At 53.5% G+C, this 25,475-nt stretch overlaps 1 protein-coding gene across 1 annotated transcript; it reads right to left on the reverse strand.

Annotated features, from left to right (window-relative positions):
* Positions 1-24,290, reverse strand: XKR5 (XK related 5). Its single transcript, XM_042934181.1, has 7 exons — positions 24,233-24,290; positions 22,161-22,344; positions 13,568-13,752; positions 12,293-12,502; positions 10,225-10,394; positions 4,137-4,248; positions 1-1,817 (listed from the first exon to the last, which is right to left on the reverse strand). Exons 1-7 carry the CDS (start codon positions 24,288-24,290, stop codon positions 706-708), a joined length of 2,031 nt encoding a protein of 676 aa, XP_042790115.1. The 3' UTR covers positions 1-705.
* Between the last annotated feature and the right edge of the window lie 1,185 nt (positions 24,291-25,475).

The raw sequence follows: 25,475 nt of genomic DNA on the forward strand, positions 1-25,475 counted from the left end.
TAGTGTCCCCCGTGGAACGGAGGAGGGAGCAAAGTGTGGGGGTAGAGGAAATGGAGTGTGAGGTCCAGGCTGCTGGCTGGCCGGCGTGCGGGGTGGGGGTCTGCAGGGTCAGCAACAAACGTAGCATTTTTTTTTTCTGCCAAAGGAATCTCAGGATGACATTTGCATTCTTCCGCTATGTTGATGATGAGAAGCACAGCTTTCTCATCTGCTTCCAGAAAGGGCTTGCATTATCTTATCATGGAGGTCCGTAAAGTGATACAGGGAGAATACATTTTTAAGGGACTGATCATCCCCTCGTGTCAGCAGAGGCAAACTGTAACGAGAACTCACAATGAAACGGAACCCTGGGCTTTCTTTACCTTTGACTTTCCTGGAAGCCACAGCAACAAAACTAAGGTTAAATTAAATTTAAAAATCGGGATCATATCGTTGGTAAAAGGAAGCGGGCAATTTTGACGGGAAGGCCCTTGCCCCGCTCCCACAGCGTGACAGGAAAGTGTGTTCTGTGCACACGTGTGTACATGGTGTTTGTGGGGGAGCTCGCCAATAATCTGGTCCAGCTCGTTCATGCTTCAGTTGTGCAAACAGGTCTGGGGGAAACACGGAGAGCAGAGGTAGAACTGGGATTCTCAGGTCTCAAATCTCAAAGCCCAGGGACCAGCGTGACTCAGCCGCCTGTCGCCCTGCCCGCCGGGACTGCGGTCACATGGGGAAACTTGGCATGGTCCTCGGCCGGGCCCTCCCGCCGCAGTCCCCGTGGGCAGGCTCACACTTGGGGGTGGATGTGAGGCAAGGCTCGTCTGCGGGCCTCAGGCTCACCTCTGGTAATGCCATCCGTGTCCCCGCAATGGTGGGAAGATTCGGGTCCCCCATGGGCTCCTGCTGTCCCCCATGCTCTGAGCCGCCCAGGGCTCTGCCGGGCAAGCCTGTGCTGGGGCGGAAGCTGCCGGTGCGGCCCGGGCCCAGGATCGGGCTAATGCTGGCCATGGTGGCAGGGAAGGGCCGAGTGGCCGGCCGAGGGGAGGGCTCCGAACTCCTCCCAGACAGGGGTGTCTGCAAAGTCGCCTGCCCGGCTTCCCGCTGTGGGGATGTGGCCCCCTCGGCCGTGGCACTAAAGTACAGGGTGGCGCTCTCCTGTCCTGCCCCTCCTGTCTGGTCACCTGCACCCCTGCCCTGCAGCGGAGAAACCGCCTCGGCTCCTTCCCTGGGGCTGCCCTCCCTGGGTGCGGCTGACCACCGCCGGCCAGGAGCTTCGTCTGGATTGTCGCTGGCCAAAGAGACGTAGCTTGAGGTGTCCAGCAGGTTGGCCTCTGCTTTCCAGACAACTTGAGGCTCACAGCCCTTGTCTGAGGAGAGGGGGTCGTGGGGTGACGATGCGAGCTCCTTCTGGGAAAACCTGGGCGTCGTCTGATGGTTGTGGTGTTGGCTCAGCCCCCACTCAGGGGGACCGAAGAAGCCAGGACCGTCTTTTCTGAAGGCTGCGTTGATCTTAGACACACTTCCTGTTTTGAGGGCAAGTTTCACCAACAGCCAGTGATGGTGACCGAGGAAGGAATCTTCCTGAACGATCTGGCTTTCCAGCCCAGCCTCTGGGGGTCCCCACTGTGGGCTAGGGGCCCTACCCAGATGTGTTAACTCACAACTGTCCCCTGGGTTCCCTGGCCTCTCTCCAGCTGCGGCCGAGGCCCGGGGAGAAGATTCTCTCTCTGCTCTATCAACCACTGCAGTGCCACGGACCTCTGTCACAAAGCCCTGCCAGATGTCTGTGGACTTAGGGTGTAGCAGGCTGTAATAAGTTACCAGCGAGATACTGCCTAGAAAAGAAGAAAAAGAGGAACATAAGGTCATGTTCTTTGAAGTCCTGTATCCTCCCCACGGCTTGAGAATTCCAGAGTCTGGAATTCTGGACAGAGGAATATAATTGGGATCTCAAACGTGATCTCTTGATGGAGGATCAGATCTGGATATTTTGGGGGCATTTAAGTAGGCTCCGGCTTCCGTAAGCTGCAAATATTCCTAAGCTGAAAATCCTAATAGCCAAGTCAATAACCTATTGATTCTATGACTTCTTTCTCGAGGCACCCTAGATGGGGGGGTGGTGGGGGGGGCACACGAGTGTGTTATGTGTGTTTGTGCTGCGTGTGAGGTGTCTCGTAGAAATGCTCATTTCACTTTCAAGTGACTGGAACAAATACTCAGAAGGCAAAACCATCCACACGCCGGCTGACAGACTCCAACGCTCGAGGAGGGGGTGGTCAGGATAACCTCAAAAACAAGCCCCAAGGAAAGGCTGACCACAGCCATCAAGGAGCCCGTATCAAGGAATTTCCATGAGCAGCAGCAACACTTCCTCTGTGCATAAACATCTTAATCACACTGTTGTCAGTGCGATTTATTTTGATCAGAAGTGTTGACGACGGCAATAATTTCTTTAGCAGAGCATTCCAGTAGCCTCCCACGTTATTTCCAGTTTCCTGTTGTACTAGATCAAGCGCCTGGTTTCAGGGCACTCATTATAAACAGCAAGAAGTCTGAAGCCGGAGCGGGGGGTCAAAGCCCCGGAGGGGCTGGCAGACGGCAGGGTGATGGAGCTGGGGGTGGAGGTGGGGCTGACACGTGGTCCCGTGGATTCTCCCCGAGGACTTCTGGGGGATGAGGCGTGGGGGGGTAACAAAGCGGGCCTCCTGCGGGGGAACGGAGACAGCATTCCCGTGGGGTGACTGTTGGCTCTGCCGTGGGTACCCCCGAACCCATTTCTACCCGCTATTCTGAGTTCTCACGATGCTGGTGGGGGAGAGGTCACCCTTCTTTTGTGATGAGCCACCCAAGGTCAGAAAGGGGAAGTAAGTCCCCTCATCAGCCAAGTCCAAAGTACACACGTTTCATGGGTAGCCTTCTGGCCAGGCCATGTCATGCACAGGGTTCTGGGTTGTGGCCCCAGGCTGGCATACAGTAGGAGCTCAATAAATGTTGGTCAAGGGCGCTCAAGATGTGAGCCAGCGCTGCCAGCTTTAAAGCCTGTGTGCCTTTGGCTGGCTCAGTCGGTTGAGCGTCTGACTTCGCCTCAGGTCATGATCTCACAGTTTGTGAGTTCGAGCCCCGCGTCGGGCTCTGTGCTGAGAGCTCAGAGCCTGGAGCCTGCTTGATCTGTGTCTCCCTTGCTTTCTGTCCCTCCCCTGCTCACACTCTCTCAAAAATAAATAAATAAATAAATAAACATACATTAAAAAAAAAAAACGGTTTATAAAGCCTGTGTGCCTTTGACTAGAGCTCACTCACCATCTTCCCACTGAGGACGCCTTCCGGGGCCACTTGGGAGTCAGGGGTTCGGGCAGCTCCGGAAAGAGGGGGAGAAGGATCGGCAGGTGTCTCCGTCTGAGCCCCGGGGCTGACCCTTGTCCCCAGCTCCCCAGTCACTGTGCCCTGGGTCACCACGCTGAGAATGAAAACACCTTTCCTCCCTCCCTCCTTTATTTTCACTTCCCAAGAGCAGACAGGAACTCCCTTTCCAGCTCATGGCCATCTGTGAAGCCAGGTTAACGCGGCAGGCACGGAGTGCTCTGAGTCATACACTCATTCACAAAACCAAGCTGATGATCTGAAACTGCCAGGCACCGTGTAGACGCCAGATGGGAGTAGGGTGTGAGTCCCAGCTCCGCCACCTACACCGCATCTGACCTTACGGCACATTATTTAACTTCCTCTGTGCCACGCTGCTCAGCTCTGAATTGAGGGTAACTCAGCACCCACGTCCTAGGGTTCCTGTTGGCATACAGCACGGGGCATCATGTTGGGGATCCCTGCTCTGCTCCCCGATGCTGGGATGCTGAGGTGGAAAGGAGAGGGCAGTCACGTGCTGGACCTCAGCCAGAAGCCCGGGGAGGAGGCCCCGCCCACGAGTCATTTTTGATAGAAGTCTACAGTGTGGGTCCGGATTTTCTCGGGTTCCGGATGAAGCCGCATTCAGTGTCTGGGGCCCTGGTGGGGGCACAACCGGAGGCACAGTGAGCTCCACTCCTTGGTCTCCACCTCACGCTCCTGAGCATCACTTCCTGCCCTTGGAGTCAGTTTATGGTAAAGAAAAAAGTTGGGGGTGGGGAGGGAGGGAACGAGAGGGCAACGTGGGGCCTTACCAATCAGAAATCCAGACAAGACTCCAGCTATGGTCCACAGGCTCGTCCGGGAGGCCCCCTGGAGAAAGTCAGTGGCCAACAGCAAAAGGACGATGTTCTCCAGCAGCATAATCTGTGGGACCGAAAGGTAGAGTCAGCACCGAAAGTCAGGTGCACGTGGCCTCGGGGACGCTCACCCTAAACTCTGCAGCAGTGTCCTTCAGTGTTGAAGCCTCTGTCCTCAATGTCCACTGGGGTCCCCACGGCTGACTGGGCCACCCCCTCCCAACAGAAGCAGGGTCAAGGTCTGAGAGAGCTTCTCTGGCAAAGGGGGAATTCTCCCTGTTTTCAATGCAGCTCATTAAAATGTCTGCAGAATCGTAAGTGCACGTGCAAGGTGAGGGCATAGCCCACGTGGCCACGGTGGCTCCCTCCGCTGAGTCAGGTGGGCTGAGGGAGGAGACTTTTATTCCCAGTTTTATACATTTCATGTTCTCACGCTGAGTGCATGTGTGTCTGAGTTTTATCGTGCAATAAATAAAAGTATCTGCAGAGCTCATAGTGCCATCGAATTCCAGTACGCTAGGTCACAAACTTTGATAAGAATGTTAGTATTGTTTGTTCAATTATTTGCCTCTTTAGAGGTAAATTTGGCCTGTGGCCCAAGGGAACAGCAAGGAAAGCCTTCCTCCGCGGTCCAAAATGGCGGCCGCTCTTGCAGAAGTCTCTTTGTACCCCCCCATCCAGGCTGGCTTCTTAACTTTGGTTGCCAGTTTTTATATATTAAAATATATTTCTTAAAATAAGTAAACAAACTGGACATAATTAGAAGATGATACATTCCCATACTATACAGGAGGCATTAAGAAATTAAGAAATTCTAATACTGGTAGGCCCAAAAGTCTTAGGAATCTTTGCCATGCTCATTCATGGGCCCCATTTTAACTCCAGGAAAGTCAAATATGGAAAGAACTAAAAATGTTATTAAGAGCTACTTAACAATCCTAAGAATGCCCACTCTCCCCAGGCCTTTAGGCTCTGGGCAGCAGTGTTTCAAAGGTCCAGCAGGCATATTGCAGCATTAAATGACATTACCCACCAGCCCAGTCCACAGACCGTGGGGTCTGTCTCTCTCCGCTCCTTACATTAACCATGTCTCATCAGCTATCTGGTCTGTGGAGCCAAATTCTTATGTCTGTCTCAAATTCATTGCCGTTTTGCCTATCCTCACTGCCACCTTCGTAGTTGTGATCCTGTCACTACCTATCTGGGTCCTATGGTTTCCTGTCCGGGTCCTTTGTTCCCTGTCCACAATCACTCCTCCACACTGCTGCCGGGCGATCTGTTTCACCTACAGAGCAGACCTTGTCATCTCCCCCAACACACCTCGAGACAGCCCCATCTCAACCCAGGGCCATCGAGACCCCATTCCCTGACAGTGTGGGCGATTCTGTTTATAGCGCATCCCGAAGTTTCCTTTCCAGAGTAACCCTCCAACATGCGGTTCCCACAATGACCGTAATGGCAGATGTGATGGGCCAGCCTGCCTGGATGCTGTCTGGATGCCCGGACGGTAAAACAGTATTCCGGAGTGTGTCCGTGAGGGCGTTTCCAGAAGAGGTTAGCGTTTGAATAAGTACATTGAGTAAAGACCAGGACCCTCAGCAGTGCAGGTGGGCCCCATGCAATCTGTTGGGGGGGGGGGTCCCAATAGAAGACAAAGTGGAGGAAGAGTAAACCCTCCATCTTCTTGAGCTGACCTCCTGTCCTGGGACGTGGGAGATCCCAGTGCTCGGTCCTCTGGACTCAGACTGAATTACACAACGTTTTCCTGGTTCTCCGGCTTCTAGAAGGCATACCGTGTCCTATCTCAGCCTCCAAAATTGCGTACGCCAATCCCCATGATAAATCTCCTCTTATGTGTTTTTGCGTGTCCTCCGGGTTCTGTTTCTCTGGAGAACCCTGACTGATACGATGCCATTCTGCTCACATAGACTCTCTCCTTGACAAAACCTGACGCAGATCCGCATCTCTAAGCCCTCTCCTTGGCCAGGCCTCAAGCTGGGCCGATGAAAGTTGCAGACACGTAGAACAAATGCTTCTGTCCATCACTGCTCCCCTCCCCCCGCCCCCCCCAACACACACGTTGAGAGACCTGAACGAACACTAACACAGTTCCTAGCCCCTCAAGGCTGTGTCCCGAGGGTGAGGACCTTGGCCGTAGTCCCGTTTCTGCCCAAGGAAGCAATGCTGCTTGGAAGACTTCCTCTTCGTTCCAGCTGAAATCTGGTGAAAGGCCGGTAGCCCCTGAACCCCCCCTTGGACCTGTTGCTTTATAAAGCTTGTAAGTGCAGGGGTGCCTGGGTGGCTCAGTTGGTTGAGCGTCCGGCTCTTGTTTTCGGCTCCGGTCATGATCCCACTGTTTTGTGAGTTCAAGCCCCACCTCAGGCTCTGAGCTGACAGTGTGGAGCCTGCTTGCTTGGGATTCTCTCTCTCTCTCTCTCTCTCTCTCTCTCTCTCTTTCTCTCTTTCTCTGCCCCTCCCCTGCTCAGGCTGTCTCTGTCTCTCTCAAAATAAATTAAAAAAAAAAGCAAGCAAGCAAGCTTTGGCATACAAATCCTTTGCATCTCTGAGGTGTAAATCGTCTGCAATCCAGAAGGACGGTTTCTTTGAGCCTTGAACATTCAAGATCACCCTCCAGGCCCCCTGGGGGCGTGGGGGCGGGGCGGGGCTCGCTCTAACTTGCATGAACTACAGCTTTCAGTCATCCAGATACGACAAGTGGGCGCCTCCGCCAGATAAATGCCAACCAGAAAACCAGATGTCACAGTCCCGTTAACCACCTCTCTCCCACTTTTGATAAATTTCCTTTCCCCTGACCCTGCTCAAATGGCCCCTCCGTGTCCCCATCTTCCCTTTAAAATGCGCAGTCACTTCCCCACAAACGGACTGAGGTGGGTTCATGCTGGACCCTCTTCCCTGTTGCAGTGGGCTTCATTAGCTCTATTTTCGTTGCCTTTATTTACTTTTTAATTTTTAAGAATGTTGATTTATTTTGGAGAGAGAGAGAGAGCACGAGCAGGGGAGGCGCAGAGAGAGAGGGAGACACAGAATCCAAAGCAGGCTCCAGGCTCCGAGCTGTCCCCACAGAGCCCGACACGGGGCTCGAACTCACAACAGTGAGATCATGACCTGAGCCAGAGTCGGACGCTTAACCGACGGAGCCCCCCAGGCGCCCCTCGCTGCATTAACTAGTATCTTCCACACCACCACACGTATGTCCCTGACACTCTTTATTTTGCTTCTGTCGCATTTGCCTCAAATGCTCCTGAGCCCTTGTTGCCTTTTCTTCAGGCCACGTTCATCTCCCGAGACCCGGCTCGAAGGTCACCTCTTGTACAGCCTTCTCTGGCATTCCTCTCTCAGCCTCTGTGCTCCTGAGGGGGTCTGGTAACGTCATTTCTCTGGCCCCCGTGGTTGCATTCACGGGTCTGTGTCTCTGGCCGCTGAGAGTCGACTTTTGCACACCCCGGCATCTGAATCCATTTCTGGCGCACGGAGGAAGCCGCGTGTGCAGGCTCAGGTGAGCGAATCGATGACACGTGAACCAGGGCAAACCTGGCTTCCCCGTCACATGTCACCCAGGGGCCGGCTTCCACCTTGTGAGGGAGAAGTTAAGGTAAATGGTTCTCGATGTCACCGAACATCAGCACCACGTGATGCGGCTTCTCAAACGCTGATTCCAGGGCCCCGCTCACACCTGTTGGCTGGAATCGCTGACAAGGCACCTGGGAATCGACCTCGAAGAGGCTCCCTGAACGCCTGTGACAATCGCCCAGGCTGAGAAGGGGTCGCATAGAGGCCCGAGGCCTTTCCAGCTCAAACGCTCCTGGCTGTCCTGCCCGGCCACAGCTGGCCTTGTAGCAGCAGACCAGCTGGATTTGAATCCTGCCTCTGTCTGACTAGATGCCTGGCCATTCTATGCCTCAGTTTCTGCATCTGTAAAATGGGTTTCGGTTCATGCGGCGTTGTGAGAAATAAAGACAGTTAATGAGCTTAGAACAGCGGCTGGTGCAGGATGATCCTGCCCGAACCGTTAGCTATTCCTAAGGATTCCGTTACGATTCCCAGGGTTGGAAGATGAGAACAGGAGGTCACAGGGGGACAGGAACACATCGTGGCACAGAACCTACAAGATGACAAATGCTTCGTACTCTTGTTGAGCGAATCAATGAGAGAAGAATTGTAGAAGTTCCTGCTTTGACCTTGGAGACAGCTTTCCATGATTTAAGCAAAGCCATTAGCCATTGAAAACCAGAGCTACCCCAAGCCCCCAGGCCCACCCCCCTTAGCAAGTGGACTTCCAAGTACTCTGTACTGTTTTGGCTTTTGGAATAACAACAACAGACGAGGAGGCAGCATTAACATTCTGTTTGCCGACAGTGCACTTTACCCCAAAGGAGTGACATTCTGTGGGGGTCAGGACCCGTGTCTCTTTCCCAGGAAGGCGCCTGTTGGGGAAGGCGGTCCAAGGAAGGGCAGATGGCAGGCCTGACATTTGAGGGGTGTTGGCAGGAGGCTGGGACCAGACGCCCAGGGATCAGGGCGCAGCCTGGGCAACCTCGCTGGCCAGCCTGTGGCCCTGGACGTGCCTGGTCACCTCCGTGGGTGGAGCCCCTAGCTGTGATAAGCCTGCAGAGGTCTGTGAGGCAGAGCAAGAGGGCTGGACGATAAATACATGTGCACCTCAGGACTGTCCACCTTCTGTCTTTCCCGCTTAATTGCCCTTGCCCGCGGGCCCAGTGACAGAGTAAGTAAGTGGGCTGGGAAGGACCGAGTTTTCCTTTCCCTTCCTTACGTAGCAGCCTCTCAGACTCCAGGGGCTAGGCTGGCAAAGGTGTGACTGTGACACAGCCACGGAAGTGACCTCTCTCTGGATGTTTCCAGCTTATCAGCCACACCCGCAGGGGCATGGGCTGCTCTGCACACCCGCCCTCTTCCCGCACAGCGACATGGGTACCGTTATTCCTGGTTCTCAGACGGGGAGGTCGAGGCCTGGAGCGGCTCTATAACTTGTCCAGCACCACGCATCCTCACCGTCTGTGGACCCCGTAGCCTGCAGGGCTGATAAGCCGTTCGGGGCTCCCCTAAAAGCAGGAGGTGACCACACCACCGCTGTCTCCTGGACACCTTCCATCTGCTCACAGCTCCGTCCTAGAGGGTCTGCTCCCCTGAAAGTCTCTTTCCCTTTCTATCATCAATAATGGCCACGACGTGTTGGTTATTCGGTGCCAGGTTATGTGTTTCATCTTCACTGGAGGCCCTGAGAAGTGGGTGGATCTTATAAAATTATCACAGCCACGCTGAGAGACCTTGCTCCTAATGTGCGATGGAAAAACAGACTCAGGGCGTTTCAATCCTTGGCCAAGTGGGTTGGTGACAGTAAATGGCGAACCACGGTCCCACAGAAAGTGCCTGATTCCAAAACCGGTGCTCTGAGGTGCTGGCCGCATTTTCTCTCCGTTGCTCTTTGCAATGCAGCTAAACTTCCACCTTCTAGAAAGGGCGCCTCTGCTCATCCGACAGGAAGTGATCCCCAACATACTCGTGAGTTCAGACCGCTGGTCTTCCAGGATTTACCCACGTTCTGCCTCGTCGTTCAGTTATTTGGGAACGGAGCCCATCCTCCCTACTGGGCTAGAAGCGGCCCAATGACAGGCATTCTCTCACCTTCGTGGTTTTCCCACTGTCCTAAGGACACGCCTGGAACTCAGTAATGACAGAGCTACTAGGACACTGTGTATATGACATTGACATAGGTGAGCTGTGATTATAGTTATCAGATGTAGACAGTGTCCAAAAAACACAGTTCTTACTACATTAACCATGTAGGAAAAACTGGAGGTCGGATTGCGATTTATAGAGCCTGTCACTGTCACGACAGTGATTCCTTTTAGAATTTTTCCTAAGATCAAGCTATTCCTCCTTCAATAGATATGCATGCACAAGTACACACATGCCTGCATGCACACACTTATACCCGCGTGCACTCTATACATATGAAATTTGTAACATTAGCAGTAAAGAAAGCCATCATTGCCCCACTTGCCGTATAGAACATGGCCATCCGGTTTCTGGAAGGGCTGTCCCAGAAGTTGAGGTAGCAGAGGATGTACGCGGCCCCCACGAGCAGGTTGAATAGTCTCCAATGGCAGGTGCTGTCGATGATGTCACTCTGCTGTGCCACAAGCCAGAAGGTCATCACCAGCCAGTGGGCACCTGGAGGGAGGCAGGCCATGGAAGTCAGGGTCCCGGAGGGGACCTGGGGAGGGGGAGGGGCACGGACATGGAGACCCGGGGCTCAGAGCCGTCCTCTCTGTCCTGACCACACCTGACTCAGCATCCCAGAGGAGAGATCAAAACCCAGGAGAGATTCACAGGGCACAGAAAACCAGCAGCTTTTCTCTTTGCCCACAGTATCTCATCTGATCCTCATAAAAGGTAGTTGAACTAATTTGGGGACAAGCACACAAAAGGCTACCTTCAAGGACACTTCCCAAACACTATGTACTGACTCTTCCAGTTCCAGGAGGTGCCTAAGGAGGCTGTTATGAACCTCATGGCTCACTATTTTTTTTTTTTTTTTGAGAGAGGGTGCAAGTGAGCGAGAGGCAGAGAGAGAGGGAGAGAGAGACAGAAGCGGGTCTCGTGCTCACCTGATGGGGGCTTGAACTCAGGAACTGTGAGATCATGGCCTGAGCCATAGTTGGCTGCTTAACCAACTGATGAGCTACCCAGGCACCCCTGGCTCACTATTGTTTAAATTACTAGTTCAAGAGCTGAAAACATCTGCATCCAAAGGAAAGATCTGTATGTGGTCCAGCTATAATTTTTATTCCCCTATTTTAAGATGAATAATATCTTACTGAAGTTTGAGCTGAATTTGTTTTAAAAAAAATGAATAAAAAAGCTCATCTCTCTTTAGCAGCACAATTTCTTTCAAAAATTTCTCCTTCCTGCCAACAGGTGTTAATGTTTGTTCCAGGCTTCAGTGTAAATATCTGTCAGTGTCTCCCGTTCTCTTAAAACATGAGTACACTGTTCCTTCTTACAGAGTGCATTGCCTGATGGCCAGAAGAGACACCTCTGCTTGGTGGGGACGCCGAGACCCCCGCAGGGCTCCCGCAGGGTCAGGCAGACCCCATCGTCACTCTCACATCCACGCACCTAGACTGAGGGCGGGGGGTGACAGGTGGGCTCAGTGGAGATCCCCTATTTGAAACAGAGAAGGTGTCCAAAATCAGCATTCAGAAGAAACGGAGGGCTGTCAGAAGCGGGGCACTGTACATTTTTGTGTCAGGTCGGGACAAGCGGGACCCGACGCCTCCCTCCTGTTTTTCTACAGAAAAGATCTCAGGCGTGATACAGGACATGGTCTTTCGGGGAGCTCTCACAGCGGCTGCAGCTGTGGTCTGGAGCTGGCCGGGCTGAGGGCTGGGCTATCTAAGCCACGGGAGCGTGTCTCCAGAGAGAAGCGCCATATGCAGCCCCTCCCCGTACCCTCACAGGGGGTGGAGTCTACTCCTCCGTGCTCTTGACTCTAGGCTGGCCATGACTACTTTGACGGGCAGAATACGGCAGAAGCCGTGCTGATCCAGCGCTCGGCCGGTCTTAGGGGGACCGGCAGCTTCCCACTGCTTTCTCTTGGAACCCCCACCACCCTGTCCACAGCCCAGGCCGCTCTGCTGGAGAGAAAGGGCCTGCGGGCACCCACCGTGGGAGCGAGACCACTGTCTGTGCGGCCAGCCCAGTGGAGCCTCCTTATGAATCCTACAGCACCCACCTGAGGCCCCCCCCCCCCCGTGAGCAAGAACCCCCCAGGTGCCCAGCGGGGTCCCCCAGAACCAGGGATGATGGTCGTGAATGGTTACTTTAAGGCATTAAGTTCTTTATATGTCAGTGATGAATCACGAAATTCTATTCCTGAAATCATTATTACACTACGTGTTAACTAACTTGGATTTAAATTAAAAAATAAATAAATAAAAATAAATAAATAAATGGTGGGGGATAAAATAAAATGCATCCAAAAAAAATTTTAAAAACCAAAAGGCATTATGTTCTGGGGTGGTCTGTTACACACAGCAACAGCCAGCCACAGCACTCGCCCTGCTTACCTCCAAACACTAAAACCCAGACGCGGTGCGCTCCGAAGAAGAGAACCAGACTCAGGACGCGGGCTCCCACCATGCCCATCCTCCAGAGCTGCTGGCAGAGCAGGGCGGCCCACGGTGTGAAGACGTGGCCCGGCTTCACGAAGCCCATGAAGCAGGCATAGCACACCAGGGCCCAGGACAGCGCGGACCAGGAGCACAGGGCGCTCACGCCTGGAAGGCAAGCGGACAACAACGGTATTTGTGGGCCGTCTCACGTCCCCATACAGCCCGGCTGCTCACGGGGCATCCCGAACCCAGCACCCGGATGGGCGGGGAGCGCGACAACTCTGCACAGACACGAGCACACACGCCCAGGAAGAAATGAGGACGCGCGGGAGGCGGTTCCTCTGGTTCCTCTGCACAGCCCAGTGCGTGCTCTTTCCTGGCAAGCGAGCGGGGCCCTTCCTTTCTAAGCCCTTTAAGAAAAGAGCCCGGGCCACTGATCCTTGCAGCCCTCCGTCTGAGCTCTGTTGGTAACGAAGCAGCTGTAGGAGAATTCCTGAGCAGGGAGCTCCATCCCAAACGTACTTTGCTGGGCAAACTCTCTCTGGTCCCAGCTTTTGGCAGCGTGACAGGCGTGCGCGACACGTGTGGGGAGTGTTTTCTTGGAGCCAGTGTTCCTTCATGTGGAGGGTTAGTCAGAGAAATAAAGCCAGAACACAAATCGTGCCAGGCCCCACGATAAAGATGGACGGAAGGACGGCACAGTCTTGAGTTTTAGGTACTTCGTGTAAGCACACACAAATGTGGGCGCTCGGCAAAGAGGGAGGAGGAGGAGGCGGCTGGCAGAGAATCAAGAAGTGACCAGGAGAAAAAGAGAGAGAGAGAGAGCCGACGCCACAGGAAACGTTGACTGGTGACACTGGTGACGTTTCGTGGGCCAGACTTGTTCTTGGACGGTTAGGCCTCTGGCTGTGTCAAGCTAGGCCAGGGCCTGAGGACACGGGAGACGCTGAGGCACTGATGCCCCTGAGGAGCAGCGTGTGGTCCCTTCCCAAGGCACGTGTGGGTCATGTGACTCCGCGCAATTTCTGCCTTGTGGACTGACCCCACGAAGGAAGCCAACCTCAAACAGACACCTGTTTTAGCTGCCATCTCATGCCAGGGAGCATGGGCGGCCCTAATCCTCCCAAGCAGGGGCCGATCTTGGGTTGAAAGTTTTTTCTAAGTAAGGCATCCGTTGTAACTCCCCTGGGGAAGTCGGGGGGTCTGCGCTCGGGGTTGGACGTGTCTCACCTGGCACAACATCTGTGAAGTCCGAGGCGAGGAAAACATGCGTCTGGAGGAGCAGGTGGGGCCCGGTCTGCAGGAGGGCTTCCAGGAGGCGGAGGGCGGACAGGTCGGCCTCCTGCAGCAGCAGCTGGCCTCGGCTGGAGGCTTCCTGCTCCTTCTGTAGAGCAGTGGACGCGGCGTCCCAGTGCCTAAGGATGAGCAACGGCTCGGGGTGCAGAGTCAGACTGTGACAGCTTTAACAGGATGCCTCACCCCCTTTTCTGGCCTATCATATACAGCATCCTAAATTTTGTTTTAATACATGTGTATATTTTTTTGAGAGACAGCGAGTGAGCATGAGCAGGGGAGGGGCAGGGAGAGAGGGAGACAGAATCCAAGCAGGTTCCGCACCGTCAGAACAGAGCCCGACGCGGGGCTTGAACTCACAAACCGTGACATGATGACCTCAGCCAAAATCCTGAGTCGGACTCTTGACCGACTGAGCCACGGAGGCGCCCCTCCCATGCGGCATTCTAGAGAACACCACGCTGAAGCGGGCAGGTCTCACTCAGGTGCCACAGTGGGTGATTGCTCTTCACGGGTGGCCGGGAGGGCGGGGGTGGCATGACGGGAGCCTGGACCCGACAGGCTGGCTGGGGACCGCTCAGAGCCCTGCGAGGCGTGGAGCTAACCCCGGCCTGCGTCTTCCACCCCAGGACCTGCTGGGATGGGAATTAATTCACCCAACAAATGCATATTGCAAGACACCATGCTGTCCTTGCTTTAGAGCGTAAAGAAATGAGAGAACTCTCGTCCTCGTCCTCACAGAACGTGGAACTTTGTGCGCCTCTGAAACTGAGACAGGCACAGAGCTGAATAAGGAAGGACGGTGGGGGGGGAGGGGTGCTTCGCTGGGGACTGGGCAAGAGAGATGCCTGGAAGGTGAGGGGAAGGTGGGGCTCTGGTGGCCCTGCAAGGTAGCTCAGGCCCTGAATTTCGGGTGATGGGGTTTGGATTTTGCCCTGGAAAAAGGACTTGGCAGACCTGTGTGTGTGGTGTTTGGGGTATGGCTGACCGTGTTCCTGTGTGTATGTGATGGACTGAATGTCTGTGTCCTTCCAGAATCCCTAGGCTGAAGTTCTAGTCCCCAGTGTGATGGTTTTAGGAGGCGGGGCCTCCAGGAGGTAATTAGTTTTCGACGAGGCGCTGAGGTGGCCTCCATGATGGGAGGAGTGCCCTCACGAGAAGAGGAACAGCGACCACTCTCTGAGCCTCTGCTCACATGCACCGGGGCCAGGCCACGTGAGCACACACAGCAAGACGACCGCGAGCCAGGAAGCCGGCCCTCACCACGAGCCAAATGTGCGGACAACGTGATCTTGGGTTTGCAGCCTTCGGGACTGAGAAACAGGTGTCTGTTGTAAGCCACCCTTCCAGGCCCTTGTACGTGTGTAGGTGTCGTGTGAGCTGCAGAAAGAAAGATCAGGAAGACGGCTCGTCTACTAGTCCCAGCAATAACAGCTGCAGGCTTGAGTGAGAACAGAGAACGGGGGGTGGGAAGCAGGGAGCAGATGGAGGAGATCTGGGGGGTGGCCGGGGACCTGGTGACGGACAAGGGAGCTGCCGCACGGCGTGCTCCGGACAGAAACAAGCCAGAGTTTCCGGGGGGACGCCTGACGGGCCGGGAGGATATGCCGTCCTCAGACGGGAGGCATCTGAGGATGGGGACACGGCACACAGAGGCACACAGACAGCAGTGGCCCAAGGACAGAACCCTGGGGACCGTTCCCACTGAGAGGCCTGCACGAGAAGGATAAAGCAGGCCAGGCTGGGAGGATAGAAGCAGGAAGCGAGGAGGGCAGGCTTTCGAAAGGACCGCACAGCGGCCAACATCAAGTGCACAAAGCTAACAGGACGCTGCGGGTCTGGAGACCTCCGACCGCCAACTGCCTGGTCCAAGGAGTCGGGCCTGGCCCAGAGGACAGCAGGAAGGGGAGGCCAGTCCCCAGCGGTCCGCAAGACTCCACGGTCACAGGCCCTGGGGACACACTGGCTCCCCCAGCCTGGCCGACCTTCCTACGGTGCACGAAAAGCAACCAACACAAAAGAAATTAGGAAATGCTCCCGTTCCTGTTTTCCATAAACCCATCCCAGAAACCTCTGCCGATACTGCCCTGTTAGGAAAGCTGTCTGCAAGCTGATATGGATCGCCATCCTTTACCACCGGGCACCGTGGACTTTGGGCTTCCACACAAGGGTCTCCCCGTGCACGAGTGTCCCTCCTTCATGAGCAGGAACAAGGGAGATCACTACACCTGACTGTAGCAGGTGTCCACCAACTCTAGAGGGACGCAAGCCTGTCTTGTCCGAGTTAAGAAAAACCGGAAGTCATTTCAATTTACCTGCTCCTAGCTCAGAGCACGACACACCTTCACATCACCTGAAAAGCTCCTCTCCAAGGAGCTCCCTGGGGCGCTGGCCGCAGGCCACAAGCCTCCCTGTCATCTCTGGCCAACATGTCCACGGTCAGGGCCGATGGGGGTCCTCTTTGAAACAGCCTTATTCACGGTCCCGAGGGCCCAGGAGAGATGCTTAAGGAAAAGTTTTCCTTTTTCACGATTGGGAATCCTGGATCAGACTGATTTCTTACTGCGCCTTTGAAGCTGTGACCTCTGACAGGAACACAATGGTAAGAAAAACAACAACAAAGAAAGCCACAACTGTAAACATCAGGGGATTATAGCTTCCCTTTCAGTCCTGAATCATGTGTCCCCGAAGCCTTCACTAGTTCAAGGAGCATTTTCATTGGGCTTTCACCACCTGCTGGAGCTAACAGGAGGCACAAAAGGAAAGGAAAGATGTTCTCTAGAAGCCCAAGGCTCAGCCGGGGAAAGAAACCACGTGCACCTGGAATGTTTAAGCCAGAAGAAAATCATGTGGAAATGAGCAGTGTGAATGGCGGATCGTGTTGGAACCAGTCCAGGGACCGGGGACGTGGTCAGAGAGGGCTCTCAGGAAAGGAGCGGTGCACGCACCTTGGGCAAGCAGCCGGGGAGCGGGGTCGAAGAGAGCGTTTGTGGGCTGGTGGGCCGAAGAGGGCCCCTGAAAGGGCGGCTGCATGACGGGAGCAGTGAGGCAGGGGCTGGCCAGCAGGAGCCTCTTCGGGTCTAGCTGAGGTTTTGGGTTTCGTTTCTAAGAAATAAAGAGCAGCCAGGGGGAATGCAGTCCACCTGGTGTTCTGAACGGGGATCTGGATGCCATCACAGAGTCTGGAAGTCAGACTGAGATCACTGGAAAGCCGTCGGGGATGCCCAGGGTCAGAGCTGAGGCCAGGTGGGGGCGGCCGTGGGCAGGAAGAGGACTGGGCAGTAGCTCCCGTCACATTCCGTCCCTGGGGTTGATGCCTCCATCTGGGTCCCCCTCGCTCTTGCCCGGATTTCCCGCAGCCTGCCAGCCTTTGGTCTCTCCCCAGCATGTCCCTTTGCCTTTACTGTCCCCACAACCATCTCCCTAAGTGCCTCATTTGACCATGTGTGTCCTTTGCTTACACCTTTCCAATGGGTCTCAGACGCCTGGAGGGTAGAACCCAAATTCCTTCCCTAGTGACAAGTCCCTGCGGGACCCAGCCCAATCGGTCTCCCATCTAGAAAATTCTTGCCTGTGCTCACATTATGGCAAAGTGCTAGTTGACCAAGCACAGCATCTGAGCGAGCCCTTCTGCTTCTCCATGTGCCTTGGAAGCTGTCTCTGGGTGGGCCGGGCCTCTGCGTCCAGGCGGATTGGGTCGGCCACCTCCTCGGCCCTGACACTAGGGCTCCCTCACCAGCACCCGGTTCTCAAACTTGAGCTCTAGTCACCTGGAGGCCTGTTTCAGTACAGTTGCTGGGCTCCAGGCTCAGATTTTCTGGTTAAACAGGTGCGTTTGGAGAATCACAGACAGTCTGTTGTGCTGTGATGTGGGTCCAGGCACAGATGGACGACTGGGTTTTTAAGGAGTTCCCAGTGACGATCCGTGGCTGGTGCCCAACCGGCCGACAGCCACTGCTACCGCGGGAGCCTCCCCCAGGCTGTCCCCCAGGGCTGCGAACATCTTCTCTCTGTTCTTCTGAGTTCCTGGCTTTCGGTTGTGTCCCCAGCCAGGCCTCAGAGACCCCATCTCAATCATGGGTGTCTAGACCCTTTCGTCACACACGTCACCGAGTGTGAACAAATGTATACCGGGCGGGTCGAGCTGTGTTGGTGATGGTGTGAGATTTCTAGTTGCGTCAGGAACAAACGCTTTAAACTGACCTTTGGAAAGACAGTAGTAGTTCAGCTAACGCAGGCCTTGGGAATGAAGTTTCCCAGCAAGCTGTGCTCTGTCCTCACTAACAGCTTAAGTAGAAAGTCATACATATCCACCTCATCCAGAATAGTCTGTCACAGGCCTACAAGCTCGAAGAGTACGCACACTTCTCTCCACTTTCACACTTTTTGGCGATGTTAAACCTGAGATAGCGAGCAGCTTGAGGTCATGGCTATGGCTATATTTCTTTTAAATCTGTTTTTAAATTGGGGTAAAATACACATAAAACTTGCCATCTTAACCATTTTAACTGTACAGTTCAGTGGTATTAATAATTAATATATGAGGTGCCTGGGTGGCTCAGTCGGTTAAGTGTCTGACTTTGGCTCGGGTCATGATCTCACGGTTCGCGAGTTCAAGCCCCGCATCTGGCTCTCTCCTGTCAGCACAGAGACCACTTTGGATCCTCTGTCTCCCCCACTCTCTCTGCCCCTCCCCTGCTTTCATTCTCTCTCTCTCAAAAATAAATAAACATTAAAAAGTTTTTTTAAATGATTAAAGTAATAGAATTTAACACTATAATTATAGATCATTAATAATTTGTAGTAATTCATAATGCTGAGCAACCATCACCACCATCCACCCTCAGAACCTTTTTATCTTGTAAAACGGACACTCTGCACCCATTAAACGCTAACCTCCCCATGCCCTCCTCTCCCCCGGCCCCTGGCAACACCATTCGACTTTCCGTCTCTATGAGATTGACTACTCTACATGCCTCATATAAGTAGATTACACACTATTTACCCTTTGAGGACTGCCTGATTTTACTTAGCATAAAGTCCTCAAGACCCATCCCTGTTGTAGCACTGAAGAATTTCCTTCTTTTTAGGGACTAAATAATACTCCATCAGGTGTGTAAACCACATTCCGCTCATCCATTCATCTGCTGACTTGCTTTGCTTGGTGGTCCTTCCTGTTTTAGCAATTGCGAATAATGTTGCTATGAACACGGGCATGCAAATATCTTTTCCAGACCTTGCTTTCAACTCCTTGGAGTTCAATTTCCTAGGGAAATACCCAGAAGTACAATTGCTGGATCACACGGTAATCCTGTTGAACTTGTTGAGGAAAATCCATCCTGTTCTCCAGAGTGGCCGCACTGGTCTGCGTTCCCACCAGCAGCGCAAAAGGGTTCTCCTTTCTCCACATCCTCGCTGACACGTGTTGTTTCTTGTGTTAATTTTAGCCATCGTGACAGGTGTGATGCGGTACCTCATGGTGGTTTTGATTCCCATTTCCCTGATGACGAGGGAGGTTGAGCATGGCTGTATTTTACATACTTTTAAATATATGTAACCTTAAAATTCACCTCAACTTCCCTTTTAAGAACTTGTAGCTTCCGCTAAAGAAAAATTTCTAAGCCAGGACAGGTCCTAAGGTTGGGATGAGTTACACAGTCCTCCATTGTTTCATGCTGAGGTTCCAAATGGATTCACAGGCTTAAACATTTTTTAAAAAAGATGTCCGCAACATGTATCATTATAGTGAAAAAGTAAAAGCTAAATGGAGAAAAGTGGCTGATTTTGTTTAAACAAAGGGTCACAAATGTCAGGTCACTTGAATAGAATCAGACTTCCCATCAATATAGTATATATCATTTGGAATAAAAAAAATACATATATGTTTTAAGCTCTTGTATTTTTCATAAGCTACTTTGCTTCAAGAGGTTTGTGTTTTCTTAGTTTTCCTGTTCTTAGCAGATTCTTCTGCATTAGGTTATAAAGTCACTTAAAGTGTGATCCATTCTTAAAGGCCAGTCAGGATTGTGCCAAATGCAATTGTTTTGGCTCCCCCTACAGGTGCTTCAGAAAACTGCACTTTTTCTTGAAAGGCTTCTTGGCAGGCTTTAAGACAGTCTTGCAAAATTTAGGGTAGACTTAGAATAAGGACCCCATCTCACCCAGCTTTCTCTCTGGAAACCCAACTGGCCCATCCAGGATGAGATGCAGAATGGCTGCTTTCTACTTCTACTTTCAAAGCTTTCTTCTATGGAGGTGGATTTCTGTTTGTGTTTGGATCTCAGAAACACGGCAACCCTCATAGCTTCTGCTTGCATGGGTTGTTTATAAGACAGGGAGTCAAATTTGTGGCTCACCGTGAACAACTGTCCGTTTTCGCTCGTCCTGTTTTCTAGCATTATCGTTCCTCTTCCTGGCTTTTCTCATGTCTTTTTATTTTGTCCTTGTAAATTATGTGGGTTTTTAAAAATCCCCTTTAAACTTACTTTTTTAAAATAAAAAGAGATACAGATGACAAGTTGTCTCTCCTGAGGTCTCACTTTCATGACTCTCTTCCATTATCCATTTTAGTATTTAAAAACACTAGTGTGTACCAGAAACTCTTAGCACCACTTACGAAATGTTGAGGGAGCATGGGGGAGAAAAGAATCCGGAATCACAGGCGACACCAGCAGCATGAATATGGATGTGTCGTGGGCCTGACCCAGACCCATACCTGAAGAAAGCACTGGATCAGATGGGCCCAAGGGTCCCCACACAGCCTCAGAAAGCAGATTTATCGGGCAATTATTCTGGAAGCTTCTCTCAAGTGACTGGCATTCACTGAACTCTCCTTTTGAATTATCAAATGTTCGGTTATCTAACCTCAAGGTCACATACGTGAGGACCTACAGGGCACCGCAGCCCTTAATGGGCTTCCTACCAGGCTGGGTTGAGGGAAGGCACTGAAAATACCCACTATGGTGGATGGTGCCCAGAACAAAGGCCTTGAACACAAAGGCCCAGCTTTGGGCAAAACTGCTGTGGCCGCAAATGTGCTTTTAGTGCCTTCAGAGACAGAGGGCTCCAGCTGTGAGTGGCCCAGTGAAATTTGGGGCAGTTGCTTAATGTCCTTACTAGAAGCACCCGCTACGTCCTATTTGAGATTCTGCACTGGGTGGAAAGGAGTCATTCCTTTCTGAGACTGATTCCATATGAGGAATCATTCCCTCTTCAGACTCAGCAGAGAAATCAGAAAACTTATTTCAGCTCCTCCAGAGAAACCCTTGGGGGAAGGCTGAAGGCATAAACCACCCACAGCCTCCAGAAGCACAGCCCAAGATCTCAAACTCGCACTGACTTCCTGAATACCCTTCCAATCCTTGGCGTCTATAACTTAATGAACACTTGAGCTGCATGGCTTCACTGGTATGATCCCCGAACTTTTCTCTCTTTTTAAAAAAGTTTATTTATTTTGAGAGAGAGAAGGAGAGAGAGGAAGGGGCAGAGAGAGGGAAAGACAGAATCCATGCTGTCAGCATAGAGCCCGATGCTGGGCTTGAACCCACGAACCATGAGATCATAACCTGAGCTGAGATCAAGAGTCAGGTGCTTAACCTTCTGAACCACCCAGGAGCCCCATCTCCCGTTTTGTTTTTTTTTTAACATTTATTTTTTTTGAGACAGAGAGAGACAGAGCATGAATGGGGGAGGGGCAGAGAGAGAGGGAGACACAGAATCGGAAGCAGGCTCTAGGCTCTGAGCCATCAGCCCAGAGCCCGAAGTGGGGCTCGAATTCACGGACCGCGAGATCGTGACCTGAGCTGAAGTCAGACGCTTAACCGACTGAGCCACCCAGGCGCCCCCCCATCTCCCGTTTTTAAAAAAATTCCTGGCAGCTATGGGATTATGAGGTGGCTAAGAGCTGAAATTTGCCATTTACCTAAACTCCCTGCCAGATCTCTCCTGACCCTCCAGGTATCGAGGTACTCCCAGGGAAAACAGTATCTTACCTGCAGAGGTGAACCACAGGTAAGGCTATTGGGCACTAACTAGGTCCTTTGAGGCTGCTTTTTTGTGTGGGAAAAACAAAAACAAAAAACTAGCTCCCAAATGGCTTCATCCTGAAATGAAGCCTTGATGCAAATGTAACAAGGCCAGTCCTACTGCCTAGTCTGTGGTTAAATCTACATCACCTTCCTCACCTAAGGTAGTAGGGGCTTAAATGCAGCTTCCTGAAGCCAGTCACTTTCTACGGCTCCAAAGCCTTGACCAACAAATGGAAACAAGAGCAAGACAGAATTCAGCCAAACCAAAGAAAAAGCTTTCAAAGAGTCACAGCTGCTTCTGGAAGGAGCCGTCTGATGATAGAGATGCTCAAGGAAGGGCCAGCTGGAAGAGGGGATGCCCGTATCAGAGCAAGGGTTCAAAGCGGTGGCCTTGAGCATTTTCCCAGCCCTGAACTTTTACGACCCTAAGGACAGAAAATGTCCGCTCCTACTGCATGTATGAAATCAGGCTCCAGAGGTGAAAGGAGGCTGCCTGTTCTTACCGCTTCCACACGCCGAGCTGAAGGAGGTGTAGCATGACCAACAAGCAATGACCTTGATGTCCATCTGCTCGGAACCACAGATAGCTCAGGCCCTGGACCAAGAAGCCAGGCAGCAGCACAGAAAGGGCCAGCCATCCCCAGAGGGGCTGTCCCGTGATGAAGTAGTAAACCACGGAGCAGAGGCCTGCAGACGAAAGAGGAAAGACGAGGGTGAATGGAAGCCTGGAGGAAGAACGAATGACAGCCAACCCTGCATCCCCAAAACTCAAAGGGCTCTCCACTCGGCCCAGCCCAGGAGCCGGCAGAGCCTGCCAGAGTTCCGGACAGGCGTGAGGTGGAGTGAGGGCACCAGGAAGTTCCAGCGGACCCAAGAGATCAGACACATGGTCATACAGAGGGGCTGTTGGGTTGCATAGGACAGCACACACCAAATACTTGCCCCTACTATGTGCATTAAAAAGTGCTAATCCTCAGGGCACCTGGGTGGCTCAGTCGTTAAGCATCTTTGACTCAGTCATGATCTCACTGCTCATGAGTTCAAGCCACACCTGGGGCTCTTGACAGCTCAGAGCCTGGAGTCTGCTTGGGATTCTGTGTCTTCCTTGCTCTCTGCCCCTCTTCCATTCATGCTCTCTCTCTCTCCTTCAAAAATAAACATTAAAAAAAAATTTTTTTTTTAAATGCGAATCCTCCTCTTTGGGGATTTATTTTTTTTAATATTTGAGGATGCTAGGGTAGAGTAACAGAGGAGAGTTAGACAAATCTAGGTTGGGATCTGCAGTGTCAGTCAATGAAGTTGGGGGGGCGGTGGTGGTGCTTGAAGCTTCCAGGGCTAGTAGATGCACTAATTCACTATAATCATTTTATATGATCATTGCTTGCGTTTTCCAATATTAAAGTTTAAGATGGATTTATGGGCACATAATGCTGTGAACTGTAGTGGAATTGCCCGAGGTCCAGACAGGACCCTGCAGGTCTGGACCGAGGGGGCAGAGCGGCTATTCCCTGTCCCCCCCACCCCCCCCAGGCTCTGTCTGGGAGTTGCGACCACCCTGGGTTTCCTGCTCCCCAACCCCTCGTCCTACCGAGGCAAACAGGGTCTCCGGCACAAAGTCTCTGGGTCTCAGGAGAAGTCACTGCCCTGCCTAGGTCCAGAAACGCTGTGGCCCTAGTTTGTTCCTGGCTGGAAGGGAAGGAGGGACCAAGGTCTGCGGGACCACCGAGGGTGGGTACTGACATGGGGGTCCTGTGTCTGAGGCCTGCTTGTCGCGGCGCTGGACCCGGGACATTTGCAGCAGCCCTCACTAGGGCTCCTCCCGGGTGCGTGGCCAAGGCGCCTTTGAAACAGCGCAGCGGGGACGCCACAGGGGGACCCACAGGGACAGCGGTTCAAGCTGAGACCCCGCCAACCCGGAGGCAACAACTCGCTCCCAAGGGGAAGGCCGAGAGCCGGAGCGGGCCGGGGTCACCAAACGCGTGCGTGCTGCGAAGGGCGCGGGGCTCCTGGGGTCTGGAGGCCGGGGCCCCATTAAACCCCACGCCTCCCGGCCGAAGCCTCTGCCCGGAGCCTGGCGGAAGTGGGCGGGGCCTCCTCCGCGGCGCCGAAAGAGTTACAAGTTCAAACTGCAAAGGCGCTAAACGGTGTTGCCATCTTGCGTGGCGGGACCGGCTGCTCCCAGGAGGCCGCGTCTGGCCCGGTCCTGCACCCCGCGGCGGATCCCCTGTCCCCCGGGGCCACGCGGATGCCTCCCCCTCCGCCGAGACCCCCAGGCCGGCCCGGGCCCGGGAGAGTGGGGCGCTATCGGGCCCGCGCATGGCACAGCTCGCGCCGCAGCCCCCGCTGAGTTCAGAAGGGCTTTTGCGGAGGGAAGGGCGGAATGCACGTGCCCAGGCTCCGGGGGGGGGGGGCGTGCATACGCGGGGTCCCACCTAGGACGGTGACGGGGGGGGGGGGGTGCCACCTGCTCGCAGAGCTGAGCGCGGGCCCGGGGTGGGCTGCCCGCCGCGGCAGGGGTGGCGCGGGAGTCCGGAAGGGTCGGGGGGCAGGAGGGGTGCGCCGGGTGGGCACTCACGCGCGCTCTCCTCGGCCGCCTGCAGCAGGGCCGAGAGCCCCAAGGCCCCCGCGTGCATCCTCCGTGTCGCCCGGGCCGCCTCCTGGCCCCCGCCCCTTCCCCTGCCCGCCCCCCGAGCCGGGGAGGCTTCCGGCCCCAGAACCGACGGCGGGGGGCAGGAGGGGCTCGGGGTCCGTGCCGGTTCCTCCCTGGCTGCTAGCCAGGCGCGGCGGTACTGAGTTTTCCGGTGCCTGGGTGGGCAAGCACAAATCAGATCAGGCCTCTCCATAGGGGCAGCAGCGTTTCTCTGCCGTTGCCCAGACTCGGTAAGGGGCCCTGGAGGGTACTTCGTGGTCGATGTGACTGCAGGTAGGCTGGTCACGAGACGGTTAAACTGGTCACGGCCTCCGGGGGCCGCTGAAGGACAGCCCGGTTAACCACTAGTCAGAGTGCGTTTGTGTGGATGGCGTTGGATTGGAGGCGTTAATTGGTCTTTTTGAAATTTCACAGGGTATGTTAACTGGCATCTTCCTCTGCGTCTCGCCCTCAAATTCATCTCTGCCCTCACACTTTTTCCAGATGGGCTTGAGGTTTAACCAAGATTGCAATGCGCAGGAGGGAAAGCTGCGTATCTGAAAACCTCGTCTCCGGCTACGTCAGTCCACCTATATCCGTGTGCTGTTTACAGTGTAATTTGTGGAAGAAGTGGTATTCAGGCATGCTGGTGGTGATGATGAATTTGGGGTCTTTAACGCCCAAAGCAGGCAATTAGCCAAACCATTCCTTCTTTTTATTCTGGGGGGAGTTTTCCAGCCACCATTCTTGAGTCAAGGACACGTTTGCCACTTCCGTAGGATCTTGCTGTACTGATCACACCGGTTTAATTAGATGGACTACTGCCCCCTTCCCTACAAAAGCCCTGTAGTAGGAAAAGCCACAGTGGAAGAACTTACCATCTTGAAGGGGAAGCATGGAGCTGGACCACCCAGTGAATCTACAAAGCAAGGAGACCTACAGTGATTACCTATTGTGATACTTATTTGCCAAACTAAAGCCACAAAGACATCTTGGGTTCTTCCCTACAGCTCCACTGATTGTCATGAAATGATTTGTTTCAGTGAAGATCATGCTTGTTTGTCCTAAGAGGCTCCCGGTCCTCTCAGCCGCTTCCATTCACTTGTCAGTGCGTGTCTGGTTTTCTCATCACAACTGCAAATTCTGCCCTCTAGGTGTCTCCCCGCTTCAGAGACTCAGCTGCAGTACC

Source organism: Panthera leo, chromosome B1, assembly GCF_018350215.1.
Source record: "Panthera leo isolate Ple1 chromosome B1, P.leo_Ple1_pat1.1, whole genome shotgun sequence".
NCBI classification, from domain to species: domain Eukaryota; kingdom Metazoa; phylum Chordata; class Mammalia; order Carnivora; family Felidae; genus Panthera; species Panthera leo.

Bases quoted from the DNA above. Each gene is read 5' to 3' on its own strand.
- XKR5 (XM_042934181.1), bottom strand. From the start codon at position 24,290: ATGCACGCGGGGGCCTTGGGGCTCTCGGCCCTGCTGCAGGCGGCCGAG. The intron at 10,395-12,292 runs GTAAGCAGGGCG...GCCTCCCTCCAG, and splicing joins CTGGGTTTTAGTGTTTGGAG to GTGCCCACTGGCTGGTGATG. The intron at 4,249-10,224 runs GCAAGTGGGGCA...TCGGTCCCACAG, and splicing joins GGATGGCCATGTTCTATACG to ATTATGCTGCTGGAGAACAT.